The sequence below is a fragment of the Silurus meridionalis genome, chromosome 7 (assembly GCF_014805685.1).
Source record: "Silurus meridionalis isolate SWU-2019-XX chromosome 7, ASM1480568v1, whole genome shotgun sequence".
Lineage (NCBI taxonomy): Eukaryota > Metazoa > Chordata > Actinopteri > Siluriformes > Siluridae > Silurus > Silurus meridionalis.
In genome coordinates this window covers 25,484,500-25,508,843 of record NC_060890.1, presented here as the reverse complement: position 1 = coordinate 25,508,843, position 24,344 = coordinate 25,484,500, and the positions used below count along the sequence as shown (strand labels likewise).

The 24,344-nt window shown below is 40.6% G+C and overlaps 1 protein-coding gene across 1 annotated transcript in view; it reads left to right on the top strand.

Annotated features, from left to right (window-relative positions):
• Nucleotides 1–1,164: 1,164 nt before the first annotated feature.
• The window catches only part of odad2 (outer dynein arm docking complex subunit 2), a 68,782-nt gene continuing 45,602 nt past the window's right edge, over nt 1,165–24,344 (top strand). Inside the window, exons 1-8 of the mRNA XM_046853053.1 lie at nt 1,165–1,255; nt 2,367–2,620; nt 4,898–5,055; nt 6,320–6,467; nt 6,595–6,695; nt 10,080–10,216; nt 11,257–11,373; nt 22,413–22,576. Of these exons, the coding sequence (XP_046709009.1) occupies nt 2,394–2,620; nt 4,898–5,055; nt 6,320–6,467; nt 6,595–6,695; nt 10,080–10,216; nt 11,257–11,373; nt 22,413–22,576 (1,052 nt within the window). The 5' untranslated portion in view covers nt 1,165–1,255; nt 2,367–2,393. The remainder of the gene's footprint in view (nt 1,256–2,366; nt 2,621–4,897; nt 5,056–6,319; nt 6,468–6,594; nt 6,696–10,079; nt 10,217–11,256; nt 11,374–22,412; nt 22,577–24,344) is intronic.

The window sequence follows — 24,344 nt, the reverse complement described above, 5'->3', positions numbered from 1 at the left end:
TTCTTTCTCCGTCTATCTGAAAGAGAAAAAAAACCCATCTCTATTTCCCCTCTAATTACACGGCCTTGTCTAGGGTATGCGTCGATCTGGGACGGATTTGGTGGTACCTGTATTTCATCTTCTTGGACAGTTTTGATTAAGCGAATATAAAACATCTTTTTCTTCCCTGATGAAATAATAAGTCACCGACTTTTCCGAAGCGAGCCCGAGGTCCTGCGCAAACACGTTCTCCTCGCAGCCGTTATGTAATGACCGAAAAACAACTGATTTTACTTCCTGCCCTGATGAAGGAGAAACCTGCGCCCTGAAACGAGAAACTTTTACCAAATAAATGTACAGGGAAAGTTAAATAGCACACCATAAAGTCCTGCTCAGATCTTTTTATGCGTATAACCAGCAAAAAAGAGCCTTCTGAGTCGAATAAATAAACGCATGGTTTAAGAAGATTCAGACTAGAAACAAGTCAAATGATCTGCCAGTGCAGTGAGATCATTCCACTCGGTAAGATTTCTTAAAATAAGAAAACATTTCTAAAAAAACGAGAACAAAATGTTCATTAAAACACGTGTTCCAAGCAGTCGAGTTAGTCCAAACTCAAAACTAGCATTTTTAAATAGTTTGCTTTTCTTAATTTGTGTGAAAATAATAATAATAATAATAATAATAATAATAATAATAATAATAATAATAATAAAGTATATAACATGATCTAATTGCAGAAGTATTTCTGTATAATAAGGCTCCTAATAGTACATTTTCCTTTATAATGTATTATATATATGTTTTTATATATATATATATATAATTTTTTTTTTTTTTATATATATATATATATATTTTTTTTTTTTTTTTTCGTTTTTTTTTTTTCTTTTTAATTGTACTTTATATTTGTATTTATTTTATTACTTAATATTTTTATTTTAGATTCTTTATTACATCTTGGACAGACATGTCGTACTCTGTATGGATGTGTATGTGTGACAAATAAAATTCGATTTGATTTGTTTGTTTGTTTGTTTAATTGTTTATTATTATATATTACAACCCTCAAACCTCCCCACCCCCACCCCTTTAGCGAATTCTGTAACGCGTTTCTCACACGGAACCTTTTTGACACTTTTCGGCTTTAGAATGTTTGTGTGTCTCCTGGCAACAGCAACGCGCGTGCGACTCTTCGTCATAGTAACCGGGGTGCGCGCGAGCAGAACGAGGTTGTTTCGCTAAAAAGGAAGTTTTACAGCCGGTTTTTCTTCAGGTAAGGACGTGAAAAAGTACAAAAAATAACGTGTTTATTCTCTGAAATTTTTTAATAAAAAGTTTTTAGCGCCCCAGATGTCATATCGTCTCGGTTTTGATTAATTATTGATTAATTAATGGAGTTTATTCTTTTTTAGGGGTGTGAGTGATTATTTTTTAATGAATTACCGTTTAACCGAACCAAAGTAACTAAAAACAAAATCATACACATTTCTGAGTCCATTTTAGTGTAAAGAAATGTATTTCTTCACATGTGCACGACTGTCGCTTATTAAACTTCACCCCCTAAAACGGAACGTACCATTTTTGTAAACATCATTATTCGAATGACGTCAGAAATAAAAGAGAATTGACAGAACTGAATCATAAGAGTTTAATTCAATACATTTCATATAAACCCAGAAAATCATCTCTAGAAGCAAATCAATTAATATCCAGAACTCCATGAAATTCAGTTAATTAATGACCAACACTTACAGATAAACACAGATATAAAAGTGTAGGAACTTCACAATAAATGAGACCTGAAAGTTCTGTGACCAAATGAGACGTTTTTGTCTCTAAGAGAAGAACTTGTGTGAGATGGAGAACAGGAGAGAAGATGTGATCAGACTCCCTCACCCCCACACTCACACATGGAGGTGGAAGATTAATGCTTTGGAGATGTTTTTTGGACCAGTGAAGATTCCTGAAAAGTGAAAGTGAACCAACACGGCTCCCATCCCACACTTTAACACCATGCAGTTCCGTCTGCACTGAAAGTGGAACCGACTTCACTGTACAACAAGACGATATGTAGAACACGTCTGAGTTCTGTACGTGTTATTTAGAGAGCAGACGGATGTCTGGAGTGTATCTCTGATTTAGAGAGGATTTAAAATCTCACTTCTCTCCGTCTAGACAATGTGTTGGTCAGAATTTAACTGAAATGCGTTGTAGGGATTATAAAGAGTCTTTATTATTGCTTCCAGTGCTGTTTAATGAGGGAACAACTTTCCCAGTGATATATTCATCATCGTACAATCGATAGACTCAAAGTCCTTTGAGAACCTTGTCATAAATCACAGTGCATGTTGCTAACGGTGTGTATCTTTCTAAACTTCTCAAAGTTTCATCAAGAGTTCTACACTGCAAAAATGGGCACTGCTATCAAACGGGTATTTCAGTGGAGCAGACCCAACGACTCCGGGGTCTCGGTGCTGGAGGACACGTCCCTGAACAGAGATTTACTGAGACACATCATCGACTTCGTGCAGCAGTTCAGCACCGTCCACCCAAACGAAGCCTCCATGCCATTTTACGAGCCTCTTCAGTGGAGCACCAGTCTACAACCTTCAGATTTCCACTCAGAATACACTGTGAGGTACGGGTTCAACACAGACACTCGGAGTGCTCCCATAGACAAAAGTATCGGCGCCCTATACATTCAATTCACAGTGGAGGGTCATTGATATGGTGCATGAGGTTATGATTTAAAATGATGTGAAGATTTTTTAGAATGAAGTGCAACATCAAAACATGGAATTGTAGAAATTATAAAGGCACAACTAACGTGCTTCTTAACTTCATGCCAGTTATTTAGCCAAAAAGATTTAAACATTTATAACATAATAATGAAATAAGTTATATATATATATAAAATGTATGTGTATAACAAAAGACATTCCTTACCCTCACTCCTCACTTATCTCTTATAAAACATGACGTAGCCACTTACAAGTGTGTTTTCAGTCTCAGAGAGCTCACAGATGCTCTGGTACGTCATCTCTCAGGATATTTTGGCTTTTGGGAAGGCACTGAAACACTGCTGTGAAGTCTGAATGTTCTGTGCTTTCCCATGGCAGTGTATACCACATGCCCTCCAGTACATCAGCAGTCAAGTGCAGCACACTGTGACACAGTTTCAGAAACGAGTTCATATGGCAGATAGATGGATGGATGGATGGATGGATGGATGGATGGATGGATGGATGGATGGATGGATGGATGGATGGATAGATAGATAGATAGATAGATAGATAGATAGATAGATAGATAGATAGATAGATAGATAGATAGATAGATAGATAGCAGCACTCTGCACACTGACAGGTGCACAGATAAATATGTAAATTAGTGATGAGTCGTTCTCACAACAACGAGTCGTCTCAAAGAGTGATTCATTCTTTTTCTACTGGACGGGCGTGAGCAAAGCATCACAAAATCTCCCAAGGTTATGTACAGGAACAGAATCGATTCCTTTACCCTCTCGACTATTTATCACGTGACTCCCATAGACGCTATGCAGTGCATTAAACAGGAAACAGAATCGAGTCGTTCATCTCTTGAGTCTTTTAACCCGAGTCGTTCGTTTTTTTTGTTTTTTTTTGTCATGTGTGAAGGTGATTAAAGGAAATTAATAAACGACTCCAAAAAAAGATTCGTTCATTTTGATAAGTGAGATTCAAAGAATTGATTCACTAAAATGATCCGATCTTCCAATCACTATTGTAAACATATGTACAGCAAATATATAATATATATAGTAAAAACATATAATATATAGATAAAGAAATATAAAGGCTCTGGCAGTATATTTCCAGCCTCGCTGTCAGTCAGTCGTTTTTTGGCTTTTGACGGTATTTTTTTCTGCCGTGTTTTTCTGCAACGTCATCTTTCCGAGCAGCTTCACTCGGGCCAGAAAGCTGCCATACAACAGCATATATAAATGTATAATATGAAATACTCAACGTTATACACAATGTACATACAGATGGTATATAGATATGTGGAGGATATTCTGTGAATTTACAGTTATATACTGTAATTCTCCAGAGATGATTCAGATGATTGAGATGGTACAGCATGGAGCAGAACTGTGTGTTAGTGTTTAATACTCTATTCAAAATGGTCATGGACAAATATTGATGTTTTAGACGATTGTATGTTTATTATGAGTGAAATCGAACTCAACATAGAGCATAAAGACTAAATATGTTTCAAAGATCAAACATGTTTTTTAAAGAACTTGTTCATGTCTATTAACCACATTAAAAAAAGAACTGAAAAACCAAAAGTTCCCACTACTTCTCTTTCTCTGCACTGATCCAGACAGGTTTGTTTAAATTTTTTAGATGACAGAGCAGCTCGTAAAAATCACTCTTAAAAATGTTTAAAAGTAATGACGTTGTTTTGATTGACGTAAAGCATCAGGACACCAAACACAACTTTTGCTTTGTTTCCACACGGACGGTTTTAATTGCCGGATGTGTGCATCATGGCGGATTTTGGTGCTGATTTTAGACTCGGTGCATCAGTAAAACAAATACTTAATGATTAAATATATTTGAGTTTATTATTTTTTATATCTGAGTAAAGAAAGGAAATCGTGAATAAATGTGTGCTGCATTAAAGGTTTTAATTTCCTCTTTTTTAGTAATACTTTCTTTTACTTTTTTATTCAAAATTGTCAAACAGAAATGAAATAAAATAAAATGTACACGTTATGAACGCATTAATTATGACAGCCCTAATATTAATACATATATATACTGTATATCACCGTATGTTGTGCATCTTATAGTCAGGTGTCCACAAACCTTTGCTCATATATACTATATAACCTACTGGGTTTATTCACCATCTCCTTCCTGCTTCTCAGTGACACATCTGTGGAGTCCCAGGAAACTGACGCTGATGGACGTCCGCTCCTCCACATGACTCCTCCTCACATCTCTGTGCGCAGCTTCAGCCAGCTCTCCAAGCTCCTGGTGCTTTCTGATGATAGAAAATTCAAGGAGGCAGAGGCTTGTCTAGAGGGTACGTCTAGACACTTTTATTCCATGATTTCAGGAATATATAAATATATATATTCCAAAAGTATTGGGACATACGAGAGCCTTTGCCCCTGTTCACAAAGTTCCATCTGTTTTGTATGGATCGGAGTGAAAGATCTCCTGCTATAGATCCTCAACCCTACTGAACATCTTCATTGATCTCTACAAGCTTACTCCAAAATCTAGTGGAACATCTTCAATGTGTTTTATTACTGTTCAAGTTCCATCTATCTGTCTGTCTGTCTGTCTGTCTGTCTGTCTGTCTGTCTGTCTGTCTGTCCGTCTGTCTTGCCAAAAGTTTGCGGCCCCCCAGTCTTAAGTGTGGTACGTGCTTTTTAAACATCGCATTCATTTAGTCCTAATTTGCTCTTACAATCCTCCACTTTTCTAATATAATTATATTTTTATATTTTTATTTATTATTTATAGAATTATTTACATGTATAGGATTATTATTATATTTGTTTAACCAGATTTTGGAGTGTTCTTGTGGACATTTGTGTTCATCAGCCACAAGGGTGTTAGTAAAGTCAGGTACTGATGTAGGTGAGGTGCAGTCAGCGTTTACATTCATCCCAAAGGTGTTCAGTATGGATGAGATCAGGGCTCTATAGCAGACCACTCAAGATCTTTCTCTCCAAAGCATGTGAAGCAGATTTTTATGGAGTTTGCTTTGTGCACAGGGGCATCATCACGCTGGAACAGGTTTGGGTTTCCAAGTTCAAGTGAATGCAAAATTGTATTATAGCGCATCTAAAGACGTCCTGTACAATTGTGTGCCTCAGGATTTGTGTCCCAGATCAGGTGTCCCAATACTTTTGTTTTTATTGTGTGTGTGTGTGTGTGTGTGTGTATATATATATATATATATATATATATATATATATATATATATATATATATATATATATATATTGTTATAATTATCCAGAGAGGATTTAGATCATACAGAATATTCAGAGTGGAGCAGAACTGCATGATAATTATTTTTCTATATTACTGAATAAAACAGTTTATAGCTGCATTTAAAGCTCCTGAAAGCATCATTTGTTTATGACCTTCTTCTGACTGCATGCTGGTGTGTCATTTCTTTACCTACCATTTCCTTTAATCTACGGGGCTCCTCAAGTGTTTCTGTTAGGAATACAGTTACCTTGGGCATTTCTACATCAGTGTGACAGATGTGCATTTGCATTTTTCTTTTGTACTTCATAATTCCATAACATTCTCTATTTGTGTTTGCGCAGCTAACAGAGACCCCATGTTGAAAATTCTTGGGCCAGATGTCGGCACAGAACCGGGCCAGGATTCATCCGAGGACAAACTCCGACTCCAGGTCATCCTGCGTCAGTTGGGCACACAGCTCCTCGGCAACTCCGTCCATCAATTCTCAGAGTACGACCAGAACGTCTCTGAGACACACTCATGGCATTGTGTATATACACAGAGGAAACTCTTTGAACATTACTTTCTTCTCATTGAATTGCTGTGTGTGTGTGTGTGTGTGTGTGTGTGCACTCAGGGACATCATGGTGAGCCCCGTCGCTGTAAAACGTGAAGTCGAAGAGCTGCAGGGTTTGTGCGGAGAGAAGAAACGTCTAAAATCTGTGCTCTACACATCAGGTTCGCATTATCCTCCCCTCGCTCCCTCTCTTTCTCTCTCTCTCTCTCTCTCCTCTGTCTCCTCCACTCTATCTTTTCCTTCCTGTCACTCAGACAATTTCAGACTCGGAGATATGTTTCTCTCACACTCTCTCCGTCTCCTCAAATGCCCGCGTTTACACGTATCACGTTCGGATTCATAAAAGGCATATTACAGCTCACACACACACACACACACACACACACACACACACACACACACACACACACACACAATTGTTTGAAACCTTGAACACTCAACGTAAAATCTTCATGTGTGACAATGCTGGATCCGATCCAGCGATGATACACTGGAGTATTGCAAGTGTTTTGAGAGGGTGATTTATTTGGGGGTGAAATCATCAGTCATTCTTCATGGCAGCTTCGCATCAGGGACCCTCTGCCCTCTGCCCCAACCCCCCCCCATTTCCCCAATTTTTAGTCTCTCATGAGCACTTTACCACACATACACACACACACACACACACACACACACACACACACACACACACATACACGCACTCACATCACTTAACCTGCTGAGCAGCACAGCAGCAACCATCAAATGACAGATCATCGAGCTGATAAATCACCTCTCTGGTAGTTCTACGTGTAATAGATGATAGATCCTTGTTCCCCCCCATTCGGTACGTCTTTATAGCGGACCGTCGGAACAGGTCGGGCCTCGGGGCGTGAAAGTTACACTAAATCTAGATCTGAAACTGAACACTCGTTGCTGCCCCTTTTTTGCTGGAGTTAAAAAGCTACACTATGCGAACAAAAGTTTTTGGACACCTGACCTTATTGAACATCCCATTTCACATTTCCTGTTATAATAATCTCCATTTTTCCAGGAAGACGTTCCACTAGATTTTTTTTTTTTTTGTGAAGATTTAGTGGAGATTTCATTCAGTCACAAGGGTGTTAGTAAAGTCAGGAGCTCTTCCTGCAAGTAGCAGGAGATCTTCCACTCCAAACTATGAAGAGCATATCTTCATAAAGCTGAAATACACAGATTATCTCTTCATAGAGGCACCTGGTAGTGGGTGGGGTATATCTATTTGGCATCAAGTGAACTTTCATCCTCAAAGCGATGTGCATGAAGAACAAATTTGAGTTTGACAAATTGGGACGTCTAGACGACTGGGTCAGAGCATCTCCAAAACTGCAGCTCTTGTGGGATGTTCCTGGTCTGCGGTGGTCTATCAAAAGTGCTCCAAGGAAGGAACAGTGGTAAACCGGTGACAGGGTTGTGGGCGGCCGAGGCTCATTGATGCACGTAGGGAATGAAGGCTGGTCCGTGTGGTCTGATCCAACAGACGAGCTCCTGTAGCTCAAACTGCTGAAGAAGTTCATTATGTTAATGATCGACAAAACTGTTTTATCAGCAAAAAGGGACCAACACAATGTTATGTCATAATGTTATGCCTGATCGGGATGTGGCTTGGACTCACAGCGTAGCTTCTAGTCAGAGAAACTGCTCCATCTCTCCATGATTTACGCGAATGGAAAGTAGAACGAGCCTTTTGCGTTACAGCTCGTAAATCACGTCAGGGCACGGCGACGTCATTCAGCTTCACGCAGCTTCATGATGAAACGCTTTAGTTTTACACCAGGTTTTTTTCTGCACCCTGTGTTATGCATAGTACAGAAATACATCATCAGTGCAGAATGTGTTCAAGGCTCTAAGTGGCTAAAAGTGGCTTCTTTTTTTTTTCTTCAACCTGTATGTGGTTCTTCTCCAAACTGTTGCCAAAATCTTGGAGGCACACTATTGTGTTGGACCTCTTTGAATTCACTGGAATTAAATTTTCACTTCATTTGAACTAGAAGACCCGAACCTGTTCCAGCATCATAGTGCCACCTCAGGCCTCCTCACCTCACCTTCTTTTTCTCCCTCGTGAAAGTCAAGTTAACAATAAAAAAAGCGCTTTTAACAATGAACATTGTCTCAGAGCAGCTTTACACAGATAATGTGGTGAATAAAAGTGAAGATGTTCTTTATAAGTGTAAGTTTGTCCCTGATGAGCGAGCCGGTGGCGACTGTGGTGAAGGAAAAACTCCCCGAGATGGTATAAGGAAGAAACCTTGAGAGGAACCAGACTCAAGAGGAAACCCATCCTCATCTGGGTTGCACTGAATGTCCATTTATAGCAGATATACGATGTTGCGGGGTGCAGTGATGATGATCAGAAGCAAACTGTAGTCCTGAGTTAGTGTAGGAGACTGTTGACATTAACTACAGTCCAAATCCATCCTTAAAGCTCCCGTTCTTAATCCGGAATTTCATGGAACCACCCAAGGTGTTGATGAGAAACCATCCCAAGCTGCACAGAGTGGCCTCCAGTTGAAGAGAACACTATCCAGAGGCAGACATGGACGCAGTGGGAAGATCTACAGAGGGGAGAGGGGCAGGAACAGTGGTCACTGGAACCTCAGGAGCATGTTTAACCGAGAGAGAGAGAGAGAGAGAGAGAGGGGTGACAGGAAGAGAAGAGAATGATATGGACATCATATATTTCCTTTCAGAGTTGCATTAACTTTATATCCAGGTTATAGCATGGACTTTGTGGTTTCCAATCTATGTCTGACAATGAAGTCTCATGTTCCCAGAGCCACTCTTTTACATTTTAAACCCGATGTATCGTCATCTTGAAACTTGAAAACCAACTGAAGCAACCTCGGATCATAACACTGCCCCCACAGGATTGTACAGTAGACACAAGGCATGATGGGTGCATCACTTCATTCACTTCTCTTCTTACCCTGATGTGCCAATCACTCTGGAACAGGGTCAGTCAGACCACATGACCTTTTTCCATTGCACCAGAGTTCAAACTTTTTGCTTTCCAGCAAATCGAATTGCCTATTTTCCCCTGATTAGTTGCACCGATATGTGCTTTTCTTAAGGCTACACATCTGATTAGCTCCAGTCTCTTGAATTCTTTTAGCATTGTACATGTGGAAATGGTCTTACCTTCCATATTAAACAGCCTTGAGTTCTATTATTGTTTTTTTCTTTCTGATTTAATTACTTAATAGTGTGTTGGACAGATTTTCACTCAATTTTCATAGTTTCAACAATCCCCTTAGCGGTTTTCTTTGCTTGATGCAGCCAATAATTTGACCCATCTGAAACAGAGAAACATCTTTTCAACGACTACAGGATATTTCTTCTGAAAGTGAGAAGCTATTTGCTGCATCAGTCAGGGTTAAACAACTTGTTGCAGTCGAAACATACAAATCAGTGCATTAACCATCTAAAGGAGGCCATTTGCATAGTAAAAATGCAGGTTGTCACGTTATAGATAAACGTGCAACAGAGACGCCGCTTATCTCGTATGTTTTTTTGGTCTCGCTTCGCAGATTTCGAGTTCAGCAACAGCTGCCGCTCACCCCCGTGGAGACAGGTGCACGGAGAGATCGCCTACCTCATCATCGAGACGTGCGACGTGGGAACGCTCTTCGTCACGTGCTCCACAGACGGAGCCTTTCTCAACGGGGTAAGGAATACGCTAGCTTCACAGCACGGTCATGACACAAAAATGAGCGCGCGGCCCAAGTTCATTCGGAAAGGCAAATTGGCACATTTTGTCATGCTCACTTTGTGGGAGGGGCCTAATCACCCATCCCTGTCAATCACAACAACACTGGCCAATCGTGGCGGTCTGTGAGCTCATGTATGTGGAAGAGGGCAGATAGCTATATATATATATATATATATATATATATATATATATATATATATATATATATATATATATATATATATATATATACGGTACAGACCAAAAGTTTGGACACACCTTCTCATTCAAAGAGTTTTCTTTATTTTCATGACTATGAAAATTGTAGATTCACACTGAAGGCATCAAAACTATGAATTAACACATGTGGAATTATATATGGAATTATATACATAACAAGAAAGTGTGAAACAACTGAAAAATGTCATATTCTAGGTTCTTCAAAGTAGCCACCTTTTGCTTTGATTACTGCTTTGCACACTCTTGGCATTCTCTTGATGAGCTTCAAGAGGTAGTCACCTGAAATGGTCTTCCAACAGTCTTGAAGGAGTTCCCCGAGAGATGCTTGGCACTTGTTGGCCATTTTGCCTTCACTCTGCGGTCCAGCTCACCCCTAAACCATCTCGATTGGGTTCAGGTCCGGTGACTGTGGAGGCCAGGTCATCTGGTGCAGCACCACATCACTCTCCTTCTTGGTCAAATAGCCCTTGATGCCTTCAGTGTGACTCTACAATTTTCATAGTCATGAAAATAAAGAAAACTCTTTGAATGAGAAGGTGTGTCCAAACGTTTGGTCTGTACTGTATGTATATATATATATATATATAAATAAAGCTTAACTAGTACATTATAGTGAATTGAATACACTTTTTGGAAAAAAAACCCAAAAAATTATTTCTCTCAAAGATCTCCCTCTACGACATCGATAATGATCTCCATCATGGCTCTGTAATGAGGTTCTCCGGAAAAACTGCACATTTCTTCTCATTGACCTCATGTCCTATTTTTTTTTCCAGGGCATCGGTCATGGGAGACACGAGAACGCTTTCGACAGAAAGAGTGAAGTGTACAGAGATGTGACCACGCTGCTCAAGAACAAGTCTCCTCACTTTGCTGAAGACCTAATGAAGCAGGTGATGCTTTTAGAAACTTATCTCAATGTTGATTTATATGTATATATATATATATACTGTATACAGTGAGGAAAATAAGTATTTGAACACGCTGCTATTTTGCAAGTTCTCCCACTTAGAAATCATGGAGGGGTCTAAAATTGTCATCGTAGGTGCATGTCTACTGTGAGAGACATAATCTAAAAAAAAATCCAGAAATCACAATATATGATTTTTAAACTATTTATTTGTATGATACAGCTGCAAATAAGTATTTGAACACCTGTCTATCAGCTAGAATTCTGACCCTCAAAGACCTGTTAGTCTGCCTTTAAAATCTCCACCTCCACTACATTTATTATCCTAAATTAGATGCACCTGTCGTTAGCTGCATAAAGACACCTGTCCACCCCATACAATCAGTAAGAATCCAACTACTAACATGGCCAAGACCAAAGAGCTGTCCAAAGACCCTAGAGACAAAATTGTACACCTCCACAAGGCTGGAAAGGGGCTACGGGGAAATTGCCAAGCAGCTTGGTGAAAAAAGGTGAGAAATCAGCCCAGAACTACACGGGAGGAGCTGGTCAATGACCTGAAAAGAGCTGGGACCACCGTTTCCAAGGTTACTGTTGGTAATACACTAAGACGTCATGGTTTGAAATCATGCATGGCACGGAAGGTTCCCCTGCTTAAACCAGCACATGTCCAGGCACGTCTTAAGTTTGCCAATGACCATTTGGATGATCCAGAGGAGTCATGGGAGAAAGTCATGTGGTCAGATGAGACCAAAATAGAACTTTTGGGTCATAATTCCACTAAACGTGTTTGGAGGAAGAAGAATGATGAGTACCATCCCAAGAACACCATCCCTACTGTGAAGCATGGGGGTGGTAGCATCATGCTTTGGGGGTGTTTTTCTGCACATGGGACAGGGCGACTGCACTGTATTAAGGAGAGGATGACCGGGGCCGTGTATTGCGAGATTTTGGGGAACAATCTCCTTCCCTCAGTTAGAGCATTGAAGATGGGTCGAGGCCTGGTCTTCCAACATGACAATGACCCGAAGCACACAGCCAAGATAACCAAGGAGTGGCTCTGTAAGAAGCATATCAAGGTTCTGGCGTGGCCTAGCCAGTCTCCAGACCTAAACCCAATAGAGAATCTTTGCAGGGAGCTTAAACTCCGTGTTTCTCAGCGACAGGCCAGAAACCTGACTGATCTAGAGAAGATCTGTGTGGAGGAGTGGGCCAAAATCCCTCCTGCAGTGTGTGCAAACCTGGTGAAAAACTACAGGAAACGTTTGACCTCTGTAATTGCAAACAAAGGCTACTGTACCAAATATTAACATTGACTTTCTCAGGTGTTCAAATACTTATTTGCAGCTATATCATACAAATAAATAGTTTAAAAATCATATATTGTGATTTCTGGATTTTGGTTTTTAGATTATGTCTCTCACAGTGGACATGCACCTACGATGACAATTTCAGACCCTCCATGATTTCTAAGTGGGAGAACTTGCAAAATAGCAGGGTGTTCAAATACTTATTTTCCTCACTGTATATACTACACTGCCAAAAGTTTGCAGACAGTGTGGTACGTGCTATTTAAGCATCACAGTCCACATTTAGTCCCAATTTGCTCTTATAACTCTCTCCACTTGTCTGGAAAGATGTTCCACTAGATTTTGGACACTTGTGTTCCTCAGCCACAAGGGTGTCAGTAAAGTCAGGTACGGATGTAGGTGAGGTGAGGAGGCCTGGGGTACAGTCAGTGTTCATGTTCTATCCAAAGGTGTTTAATAGCTGTATAGCAGGAGATCTTTCACTCCAACCCATGTAAGCCAGGTTTTGGGTTTCCAAGTTGAAGTGAACACAAAATTTTATAATAACGCATCCAAAGACGTCCTGTACAATTGTGTACCTCCGGATTTGTGGTAACAGTTGGGAGAAGAAAAGGAACAGCACTTAGATGGACTGGACAGCACTTATATATTATAGATGTTATTGTTGTGTGAAATAATTCTTTACCAATATTTCTACACTGTGAATCTTCAACCCAATTCATTATACACTATACAGCCAAAAGTTTGCGGACGCCTGACCCTGAAGAGTTGTGCGTGCTTCTTTTTGAACATCCTAATTCCACATTTGCACTCATAATGAGCTCCACTCTTCTGGAACGATGTTCCGCTCGATTTTTGAGTGTCATTCATCTTAAATAGTGTTAAGTTTCCCATAGCAGGAGATTCCACCCATGTATCTCCATGGAGCTGGCTTTGAACACAGGGGCATTGTGATGCTGGAGCAGGTTAGATCTCCTACCGCATCCAAAGATACAGTTGTGTGCCTCCAACTTTGTGCTCCATGTAGGTGGAAAAGCCGGGTGTCCCAATACGTTTGGGACACCAAGCCCCAATATAGCATAGTGCATTATGAGAAGACACCGTATAAAGGTAATTATAATGTATTATAATATTTCGAATGCAATGACATCCTAACTATGGCCGTCCCCACTCAGGCCTGGTGCATTGTGGGAGTTTTTTGGCAAGTGCCGTTTGTTAAGGGTAGATCATTAGTCCTTTGTGGCCTTTGTAGATGCATGATATCATCGAATAAGCTTTATCAAACACACACACACACAAATAATCAGGGCTGGATGGATGACAGAACATCCGACAAGGAACTAAGAAAGAGAGAGAGAGAACACACACACACACACACACACACACACACACACACACACACACACACACACACACTTATACATAGCTCAGAATCCGAATCACATCTTCACACTCGGTCACTGTGGTTGCAGCGTGAAGTATGTGCTCTGAGATTAATCACAGCTGACGAGAGGAGTGGAGGACATCAGCGTCTGCTCTTCACTTCACTGTGAAATAGTGTAAACACACACACACACACACACACACGCACACACACACACACACACACACACACACACACACACACACACACACACAGCACAGTTCTCCTGCTCCTGTCGCCGTGCTGTTTTTCACATCACTGCAGTGTGAAAGAATGTGAAAACGCGCCAGTGACTCGAGCCTCGTTTTTGTATTTTTTTTTATTTTAAATACCCAAAATCACCCTTGTCTGCTCCAAACACACTTTTGAAGTGCGTGTGATTTATTCAGTAGTGCTGCTTCCCGCTTTAGTGACTTTATAAATGAACAAATCAGTCCTCAATAATGACTTCAAGCTGTGGAGGGGTTGGGGGGGGGGTTGGGGGAATAAAAAAATTGTGTTCGGCATTCGGAAAAAATTTCAACAGGATTTCTCACCGGTGACTCGATCTGTTGGAAAAGAGGCTGGTTTTTGAGAGGGCGACGTTTACAGGGCCAAATATTTACAAAAAGATCTCCGTAACAGGAAATTCCGTAGCGAGAGGATCGAAATAGATTTCCAACCTTTCCGACGATCAATTTCTAAAACGGCCTCAGGGATCAGGGATCGTCTTTAAGAGGTCGCAAAGTGCAATGAATACCTCCTGGTCGATGTAAAGACAGGCTCCAACGCCTTTTTTTACTCTGAGGTGTAAAACCAAATTATTGGCACTTTCTTGAGACTTAATCCTGGTCAGGGCTGCTGAGGATCCTGAGAATGCTGGGTGTGATGCGTTTGTGCAGCTGGAGGTGGTTCCACAGCCTAAAGATCCATGAAGTTTCTGAGCAACTCAAGAAGGATGAATTTGGACTGGAATTAATATCAATAGTCTTCTACAACGGCTCAGAGGTTTTTGTTGGGAGTGACGACGATGGACAGGATTAGAAATGAGTTTATTAGAGGGACAGCGCATGTAGGACATTTTGGAGACAAGGTAATGGAGGTGTGATTGAGATGGTTTGGACATGTGCAGAGGTGGAACATGGGGTATATCAGTAGGAGAATGCTGAGGATGGAGCTGCCAGAAAGAAGGAAAAGAGGAAGTCCAAGTTGGAGCTTTATGGATGTGGTGAGGGAAGACTACAGGTGGTTGAGTTGAAAGAGGAAGATGTAGAGGACAGGGGGGTATGGAGATGTATGATCTACTGTGGGAGAACCCCTAATGGGAGCAGCCGAGAGAAGAAGAAGTCTGCTACAACGGCTCAGGACCACAGGTTGCAAAAACAGTTCTGCTTTTCAGCACCTGTCACCGAACAGCACCTTTGGTGATGAGGATGCGGCTGGTTTCTTCTCAAGGTTTCTTCCTCATCAACTGATTTTTGTGCTTCCACCGAACTGTTTCTTCAAAGTCGGAGGCACACACATGTACAGGACATCTTTGGATGAAGTATAAAACATTCCTTTCACTTGACCTAGGAGACCCAAACCTTTTCCTGCATCCATTAAGATCTTTGCATGGGTTAAAGTGGAAGATCTCCTGCTATAGATCTCCAAACCCAAATGAACACTGAATGAATGTGAACGCTGACTGCACCCCACTACCTGACTTTGTGACTAAATGAGCACAAATCTCCACAAGCACACTCCAAGATCTAGTGGAATCTTCACAGAAGAGTGGAAACGGGGACTACATGTGCAATGGGATGTTCAGGAAGCACATACCGGTGGTGGACTGTAAATGTAATTCGTTACTGTACTTAAGTCGCTTTTTCGTGTATCTGTACTTTACTGAAGTATTTCCCCTCTGAGGAGACTTTAACTGTGTGCCTGATATGGCATGTAAAAACAGAGTCTGCTTGTGTTGCTGCTGTTTGTGACCGAGAATGAAAACATGGCAATAAGACGTGGGCATGTGGTAGCAACATCGGTCTGGATTATGAGCCCCAGCGAATAGAAAGACTTTATTATTGTCTGAGGTGAGAATGCCAGGCAGTCGGACACGTGCCTGTGTGTGTAAACGTGTGCGTGCGCGTGTGTGTGCGCGCGTGTGTGTGTGTGTGCGTGTGTGTGTGCGTGTGTGTGTAAAAACCCTCTCCAAGTGTTCATACATTTTTACGATGCCAGTGAAGGAAACTCAGCCATGAAAGCAACAAACTGAGAATGATGGACAGAAAGGAAGTAAATGCAGTGTTTGTTTTTTTTTTAATCAAGAAGATATCTCGACCTTCTATCCAGATCCAGGATTCGTGGTGGACCCTGGGTTCCTTCTGGGTTGTAGGGTTATTTTCAGAAACAATGTACCTCTTCCAACACTGCCAGCTAGAGTCCTTCTGAGTTTTGAAGGTTTTCTTAATGCACTTCTTCCAACACTGCCAGCTGGGTTTCTTCTTGGTTTTGGGGGTTTCTCAAGAACAATGTACCTCTTCTAACACTGCCACCTGAGTTCCTTCTGGTTTCCTTCTCGGTTTCTAAGGAACGATGAACTACTTCCAAAACTGCCGGCTGGGTTCCTTTTGGGTTTTGGGAGTTTATCTCTCATTTATGCACCTGTGCAGTTGAGGGTTAAAAGCCTGTGCTCAGTCACCCAACAATGGCAGCTTGGTGTTACTGGGATTTGAACTCATGACCTTCCATCAAATGTCTTAACCATTGAGCAACCTCAATCCAGGTGGACTGTCTATGCAGTGTGTGTGTGTGTGTGTGTGGTCTGAAATGAACCGGAAAGCTAGCATGTCCACAATGTTCCCGTGATTAATATCCACTATAGAGGGCTGATACCAGCAACAGATAATGTCCTGGATATCAGAGGTAAAAAAAAAAATTCATTGATTAGATCCAATACAATCCGAAATACACTAATAGTTTGTGGACACCTGAACATAAGATTGCTATGTGATTCTTTTTGAACATTCTTTTCGACATTTAGTTCCCATTTGCTGTTTTAATAAACTCCACTCTTCTGGGGAGATGTTCCACTAGAGTTTGTGGCGTTTTGTGTGAGATTCCTTCAGTCACAATGGTGTAGTAAAGTTCAGGTACTGATTTACGTAGAAAAGTTCATTCATGTTCAATAGAGCTGAGGGTCAGAGCTTTATAGCAGGATGTCTTTCATTCCAACCCATTTAATGCAGATCTTCCTGGAGCTGGATTTGTGTACAGGATGGTGCATTGTCATTTTGGGACAGGTGCAACTCTCCTAGGGAACATTGCTATACAATCCTATACAATTGTACAACTGTCTGCTTTCAACGCTGTGCTAACAACAGCAACCAGTGAGATGTTTAGCAAAGCTAACATGTCTGAGGTGGGATCAAGTCAGCCAAACTCGAATCTCTTAAAAAGAAACTGGTTCCAGAGTGACACTTCTCTGAATCTCCGCAGAAGCAAACAGACTTGTTGATTGTACGCTACTAGGAGCCGCGATAAAATAATCAGCTTCAAAGACTCGTTTCCTCTGGATCTCGGCCCGGCTCGTGGTACTAAGTCTGCTACGGCACTCTTTTGTCACCCAGCACGCACTTACCCCCTGATTGTGATTCAGCACCTTCATCAGGGCCAAAAACAACACGCCGTATCTCCTGACCTATTAGCTCCTCGGCACATGCCTGCCTTCTTACGCTGTCCTTAAATCAGACGCTTCCAATCAAAGGAACGAGAGAGGCTCTCATCAGGGAAGAGCAATCAGGCCGTGCACTGTTTATATTAGCGATCGTGATCAGAGCCTGGCGCGCGCTAAGACCGGGCATGACTCTGCTCTGTTTTTGTTTTAAGTCCGCCTTCTTTTTTCCATGTCACTCCATTACGTGCCCGAGGAACTGTCACGAGCCGTCTAGAGAAGGCGTCTGGTCTGACAGCTAGTGTAGACCTGACAGCTGCAAATCCGCCTCTGCTTCACTCTGCTTTTCTCATTTTTCACATGTGATGGTGATGGAAGAGTTCACGAAAGACACCAGGAAAACAGGAACGCATAAAAAAAAGACAGGAGCATTTTTCTCATTCTGGGATTTGCTGAAGGTTCTGACTTACCTTCTTACGTATTACAGGTACACTGAATAAAATCGAAAAAACAAGGCGTCCAGGCTCCTCCAGGCCCGGGGCCACTTCAGAGTTTTTATGACACACACACACAAGGTTCTGGAAAGAACAGGGCGTCCTTGGCATTACAAAAATACACCGCAGATGCACATGAACTACCATCTTTTTTTTTTTTTTTGTCTCTCATTCAGACCCTTCATTTTCTAAAAAACTCCTTTTTCAGTTTGCTCGCTATGTCATCAGAATGGAAAAGAAGCATAAAACGCTGGAAGAATGGTGGCTATTTTCTGCATAGCAAAAGCGCTGGTGATTAAAAACACCCCTGCTGCAAACAATTCGTGTGCACCCTGTTGGCACGGCGGCACGAGGTAGTAAAAGACTGAGAGGGAGAAAGAGAGAGAGGTTAAAAAAAAATCATCAGCGAGCGAGTGGCATTTCAACAAAGACTCTACTCAAGGTGTGCCAAAGTGCCAGGCTGCAGATAGGAATGTACAGAAACAATAAATGTTTCATTTTGTACAGCCAACTGAGAGCTCGTGTAAGAGCACCGGCCTTGAAAATGTTTCATTTCTCAAAAGAAAGGCTGTTGTTATTCCATTTATACGTTTAGCAGTAATGGGAAGAACCGGATTCGCTTACTATAACTCACTATAACTCACTATAACTCACTATAGCACCTGTAACACTATAACTCACTATAACTCACTATAACTCACTGTAGCTCACTGTAGCTCACTATAACACACTGTATCACCTGTAACTTACTATAACTCACTATAACCCTCTGTAACTCACTGTAGCTTACTGTAGCTCACTATAACTCACTATAGCACCTGTAACTCACTATAACTCACTATAGCTCACTATAACTCACTGTAGCTCACTGTAGCTCACTATAACTCACTATAGCACCTGTAACTCACTATAACTCACTATAGCTCACTATAACTCACTGTAGCTCACTGTAGCTCACTATAACTCACTTTATCACCTGTAACTTACTATAACTCACTATAGCTCACTATAACTCACTGTAGCTCACTGTAGTTCACTATAACTCGCTATAGCACCTGTAACTTACTATAACTCACTATTGCTCACTATAACTCACTATAGCTCACTATAACTCACTGTAGCTCACTGTAGCTCACTATAACTCACTTTATCACCTGTAACTTACTATAACTCACTATAGCTCACTATAACTCACTGTAGCTCACTATAACTCACTGTAACTCACTATAACTGTAACTCACTATAACTCACTATAGCACCTGTAACTTACTATAACTCACTATTGCTCACTATAACTCACTGTAGCTCACTATAACTCACTATAGCACCTGTAACTTACTATAACTCACTATAACTGTAACTCACTGTAGGCTCACTGTAGCTCACTAAAATTTACAGTAGAACCTGTGACTTACTATAACTCACTATAGCTCACTATAACTCACTATAACTGTAATTCACTGTAGCTCACTATAACTCACTATAGCACCTGTAACTTACTATAACTATAACTCACTGTAACTCACTATAACTCACTATAGCTCACTATAACTCACTATAACTCACTATAACTCACTATAACTCACTATAGCTCACTATAACTCACTATAACTGTAACTCACTGTAACTCACTATAGCTCACTATAACACACTGTATCACCTGTAACTTACTATAACTCACTATAACTCACTATAACTGTAACTCACTATAACTGTAACTCACTGTAGCTCACTATAACTCACTATATCACCTGTGACTTACTATAACTCACTGTAGCTCACTATAACTCACTATAGCACCTGTAACTTACTATAAATCACTATAACTCTCTGTAACTCACTGTAGCTCACTGTAGCTCACTATAACTCACTATATCACCTGTAACTTACTGTAGCACAATATAACTCACTATAGCACCTGCAACTTACTAAAACTCACTATAGCTCACTATAACTCACTGTAGCTCGCTATAACTCACTATATCACCTGTAACTTACTGTAGCACAATATAACTCACTATAGCACCTGCAACTTACTATAACTCACTATAGCTCACTATAACTCACTATAGCACCTGTAACTTACTATAACTCACTATAACTCTCTGTAACTCACTGTAGCTCACTGTAGCTCACTATAACTCACTATATCACCTGTAACTTACTGTAGCACAATATAACTCACTATAGCACCTGCAACTTACTATAACTCACTATAGCTCACTATAACTCACTGTAGCTCGCTATAACTCACTATATCACCTGTAACTTACTGTAGCACAATATAACTCACTATAGCACCTGCAACTTACTAAAACTCACTATAGCTCACTATAACTCACTGTAGCTCGCTATAACTCACTATATCACCTGTAACTTACTGTAGCACAATATAACTCACTATAGCACCTGCAACTTACTATAACTCACTATAGCTCACTATAACTCACTATAGCACCTGTAACTTACTATAACTCACTATAACTCTCTGTAACTCACTGTAGCTCACTGTAGCTCACTATAACTCACTATATCACCTGTAACTTACTGTAGCACAATATAACTCACTATAGCACCTGCAACTTACTATAACTCATTATAGCACCTGTAACTTACTATAAATCACTATAACTCTCTGTAACTCACTGTAGCTCACTGTAGCTCACTATAACTCACTATATCACCTGTAACTTACTGTAGCACAATATAACTCACTATAGCACCTGCAACTTACTAAAACTCACTATAGCTCACTATAACTCACTGTAGCTCGCTATAACTCACTATATCACCTGTAACTTACTGTAGCACAATATAACTCACTATAGCACCTGTAACTCACTGTAACTCACTATAGCTCACTATAACTCACTATAGCACCTGTAACTCACTATAACTCACTATAACTCTCTGTAACTCACTGTAGCTCACTGTAGCTCACTGTAACTCACTATAGCACCTGCAACTTACTAAAACTCACTATAGCACCTGCAACTTACTATAACTCACTATAGCTCACTATAACTCACTGTAGCTCGCTATAACTCACTATATCACCTGTAACTTACTGTAGCACAATATAACTCACTATAGCACCTGCAACTTACTATAACTATAACTCACTATAGCTCACTATAACTCACTGTAGCTCGCTATAACTCACTATATCACCTGTAACTTACTGTAGCACAATATAACTCACTATAGCACCTGCAACTTACTATAACTCACTATAGCTCACTATAACTCACTATAGCACCTGTAACTTACTATAACTCACTATAACTCTCTGTAACTCACTGTAACTCACTGTAGGTCACTATAGCTCACTATAACTCACTATATCACCTGTAACTTACTGTAGCACAATATAACTCACTATAGCACCTGCAACACTATAACTCACTGTAACTCACTATAACTCACTATATCACCTGTAACTTACTGTAGCACAATATAACTCACTATAGCACCTGCAACTTACTAAAACTCACTATAGCTCACTATAACTCACTATAACTGTAACTCACTATATCACCTGTAACTTACTATAACTCACTATAACTCTCTGTAACTCACTGTAGCTCACTGTAGCTCACTATAACTCACTATATCACCTGTAACACTGTAGCACAATATAACTCACTATAGCACCTGCAACTTACTATAACTCACTATAACTCACTATATCACCTGTAACTTACTATAATTCACTATAACTCTTTGTAGCTCAGTGTAGGTCACTATAGCTCACTGAGGTTATAGCTCTCTGTAACTCACTGTAGCTAAATATAACTTACTATAACTATAACTCACTATGGCACCTGTAACACTGCAACTCACCGAAACACACCATAACACCCTGTAGCTTAGTGTATCTCAGTATAACTCAGTATAACTCATTATAACTCATTATAAGTCATTACATTACATAACACATTATGTTCTCACTGATGTGCGATTAAGAAATAAAGCATTAGTGTAACAGGTGTAGGCTGAGGAAAAGCGTATTCTTTGAGCAGATCATCTCTTTTTAACGCCCCATTATTCTGTATAATTTTACAGCACCAGTTTATTGCAGACTTTACGGCTTGCGTTTTAGTGCAAATTAAACCAGGTTTCTTTTCTTCTAATTCATCCTCTCCTTTAACCCTTGTGCAGGACTTGCAAGAAGAACCTCAGACCGCTCAGAAACTCCAACATGTGGAAGCCGTTGATGCAGAGGAACCAGGCCAAACCCCAAGATCTTACGAGCAGGAGGAGAAGAATGCAACAGAGAGACAAGAGCCTGCTCTGAACAAGGACTTAGAACCGTCTCCTCCGAAGTAAGCGACCATCCTGAAGTGTCAGGAAGGGTCAGGTGGTGATGACTGGAGTGTGTGTGTGTGTGTGTGTGTGTGTGTGTGTGTGTGTGTGTGTGTGTGTGTGTGTGCGCACAGTTTGAACTCAGACAAGCACACTTTACAAGCAGATGGTAACAGTGTTATAAATCAGAGTCTGTTGGTGAACCCTGATGTTCCCTGAGTGACACCCATGAGATCTCGGCTGATAAAGCCGCTCCTGATCCATCACACATGTTCCTCCATCCACACATGGAGCCAACAGAGATGTGAGCACTTCCAGCTGCCTTGTCCATCATCTCTGCCTTCTCCATCATCTCTCCTCCCAGTCTCCTATCACTGTCAAACAAATCAATATAGAACATGTCGTTTCCAAGCTGTTGTGTAAAAATGTGGTTCTGGAGATCAATCTGTCTCTATCTGTCTGTCTCTATCTGTCTCTGTCTGTCTGTCTCTATCTGTCTGTCTCTATCTGTCTCTGTCTGTTTGTCTCTATCTGTCTGTCTTTATCTGTCTCTATCTGTCTCTGTTTGTCTGTCTTTCTGTCTGTATCTGTCTGTCTGTATGTCTGTCTCTATCTGTCTCTGTCCACCTGTCTCTATCTGTCTGTCTCTATCTGTCTCTGTCCACCTGTCTCTATCTGTCTGTCTCTGTCTGTCTATGTCTGTCTGTATCTGTCTCTTTCTGTCTGTCTCTCTCTGTCTCTATCTGTCTGTCTGTCTGTCTGCCTGTCTTTCTGTCTCCATCTGTCTCTTTCTGTCTCCCTGTCTATCTGTCTTTATCTGCCTGTCTCTGTTTGTCTGTCTTTATCTCTATCTGTCTGTCTCTATCTGTCTCTGCATGTCTCTATCTGTCTCTGTCTCTACCTTTCTGTGGCTCTATCTGTCTCTGTCCTTGTCTCTGTTCCTCTCTGTCTGTCTTTTTCTCTGTTTGTTTCTTTCTCTCTCTGTCTCTCTCAGTCTGTCTTTATATGTCTGTCCGTTTCTCTCTTCCTCTGTCTGTCTAAAAAGCGCACCTCACCTGTGTTCTGAGCTGCACGGCTTCGGGAGAAAAAACTTCCACGACGTTGACAAAAGATAAACTCCTGAGAGAAAAACAGTGGTACTTTGACCTACGAGTTTAATTAGTTCCATGGACGAGCTCGTATCTCAATTTGCTCGCACATTAAATCAGTTTTCAGATTGAAAATACTTAAAATGGCATTAATCCGTTCCAACCCTCAAAATGACCCCGTTTTTATGTTTCATTTTATTAAATTGGAAAATACATTTCTAAATAACAAAATCTTGTATAAAAACATAATAAAAGTGTATGTAAAGATATAATAAGGTTTATTCAGTGTATTTTAAAATTTTAAAATTTTTACTTTTTCTTCTTTGCTTATCTTAATTTTTGTCACAATCTTCGCTTTCTGGCTTCGCTTCGCCATCTAGCAGCGGCGTCTCGAGCTCGTATCTCAATTTTTTGCTTGCGTAACAAAGCAAAAAAATCGGCCGAGTGACCGCTCGTACCTCGGAAAACTCGTACATTAATGCACTCGTAGGTCAAGATACCACTGTAGTTGTGAAAGGAAGGAGGAAGACAGTAAACAATGACTTTCTTGGTCGGCTACTGTTTAGATACAAGCCGTTGTAACGCGTTGAGTCTGGGTGAAGGGAGAGCTCGCTAACTCCAGTTACAACAGAAATCATATAAGCACAGACAGCTTTCCAAAACTCGTGCTTTTTTATTTTTCTTGGCAACAGCGTTACGG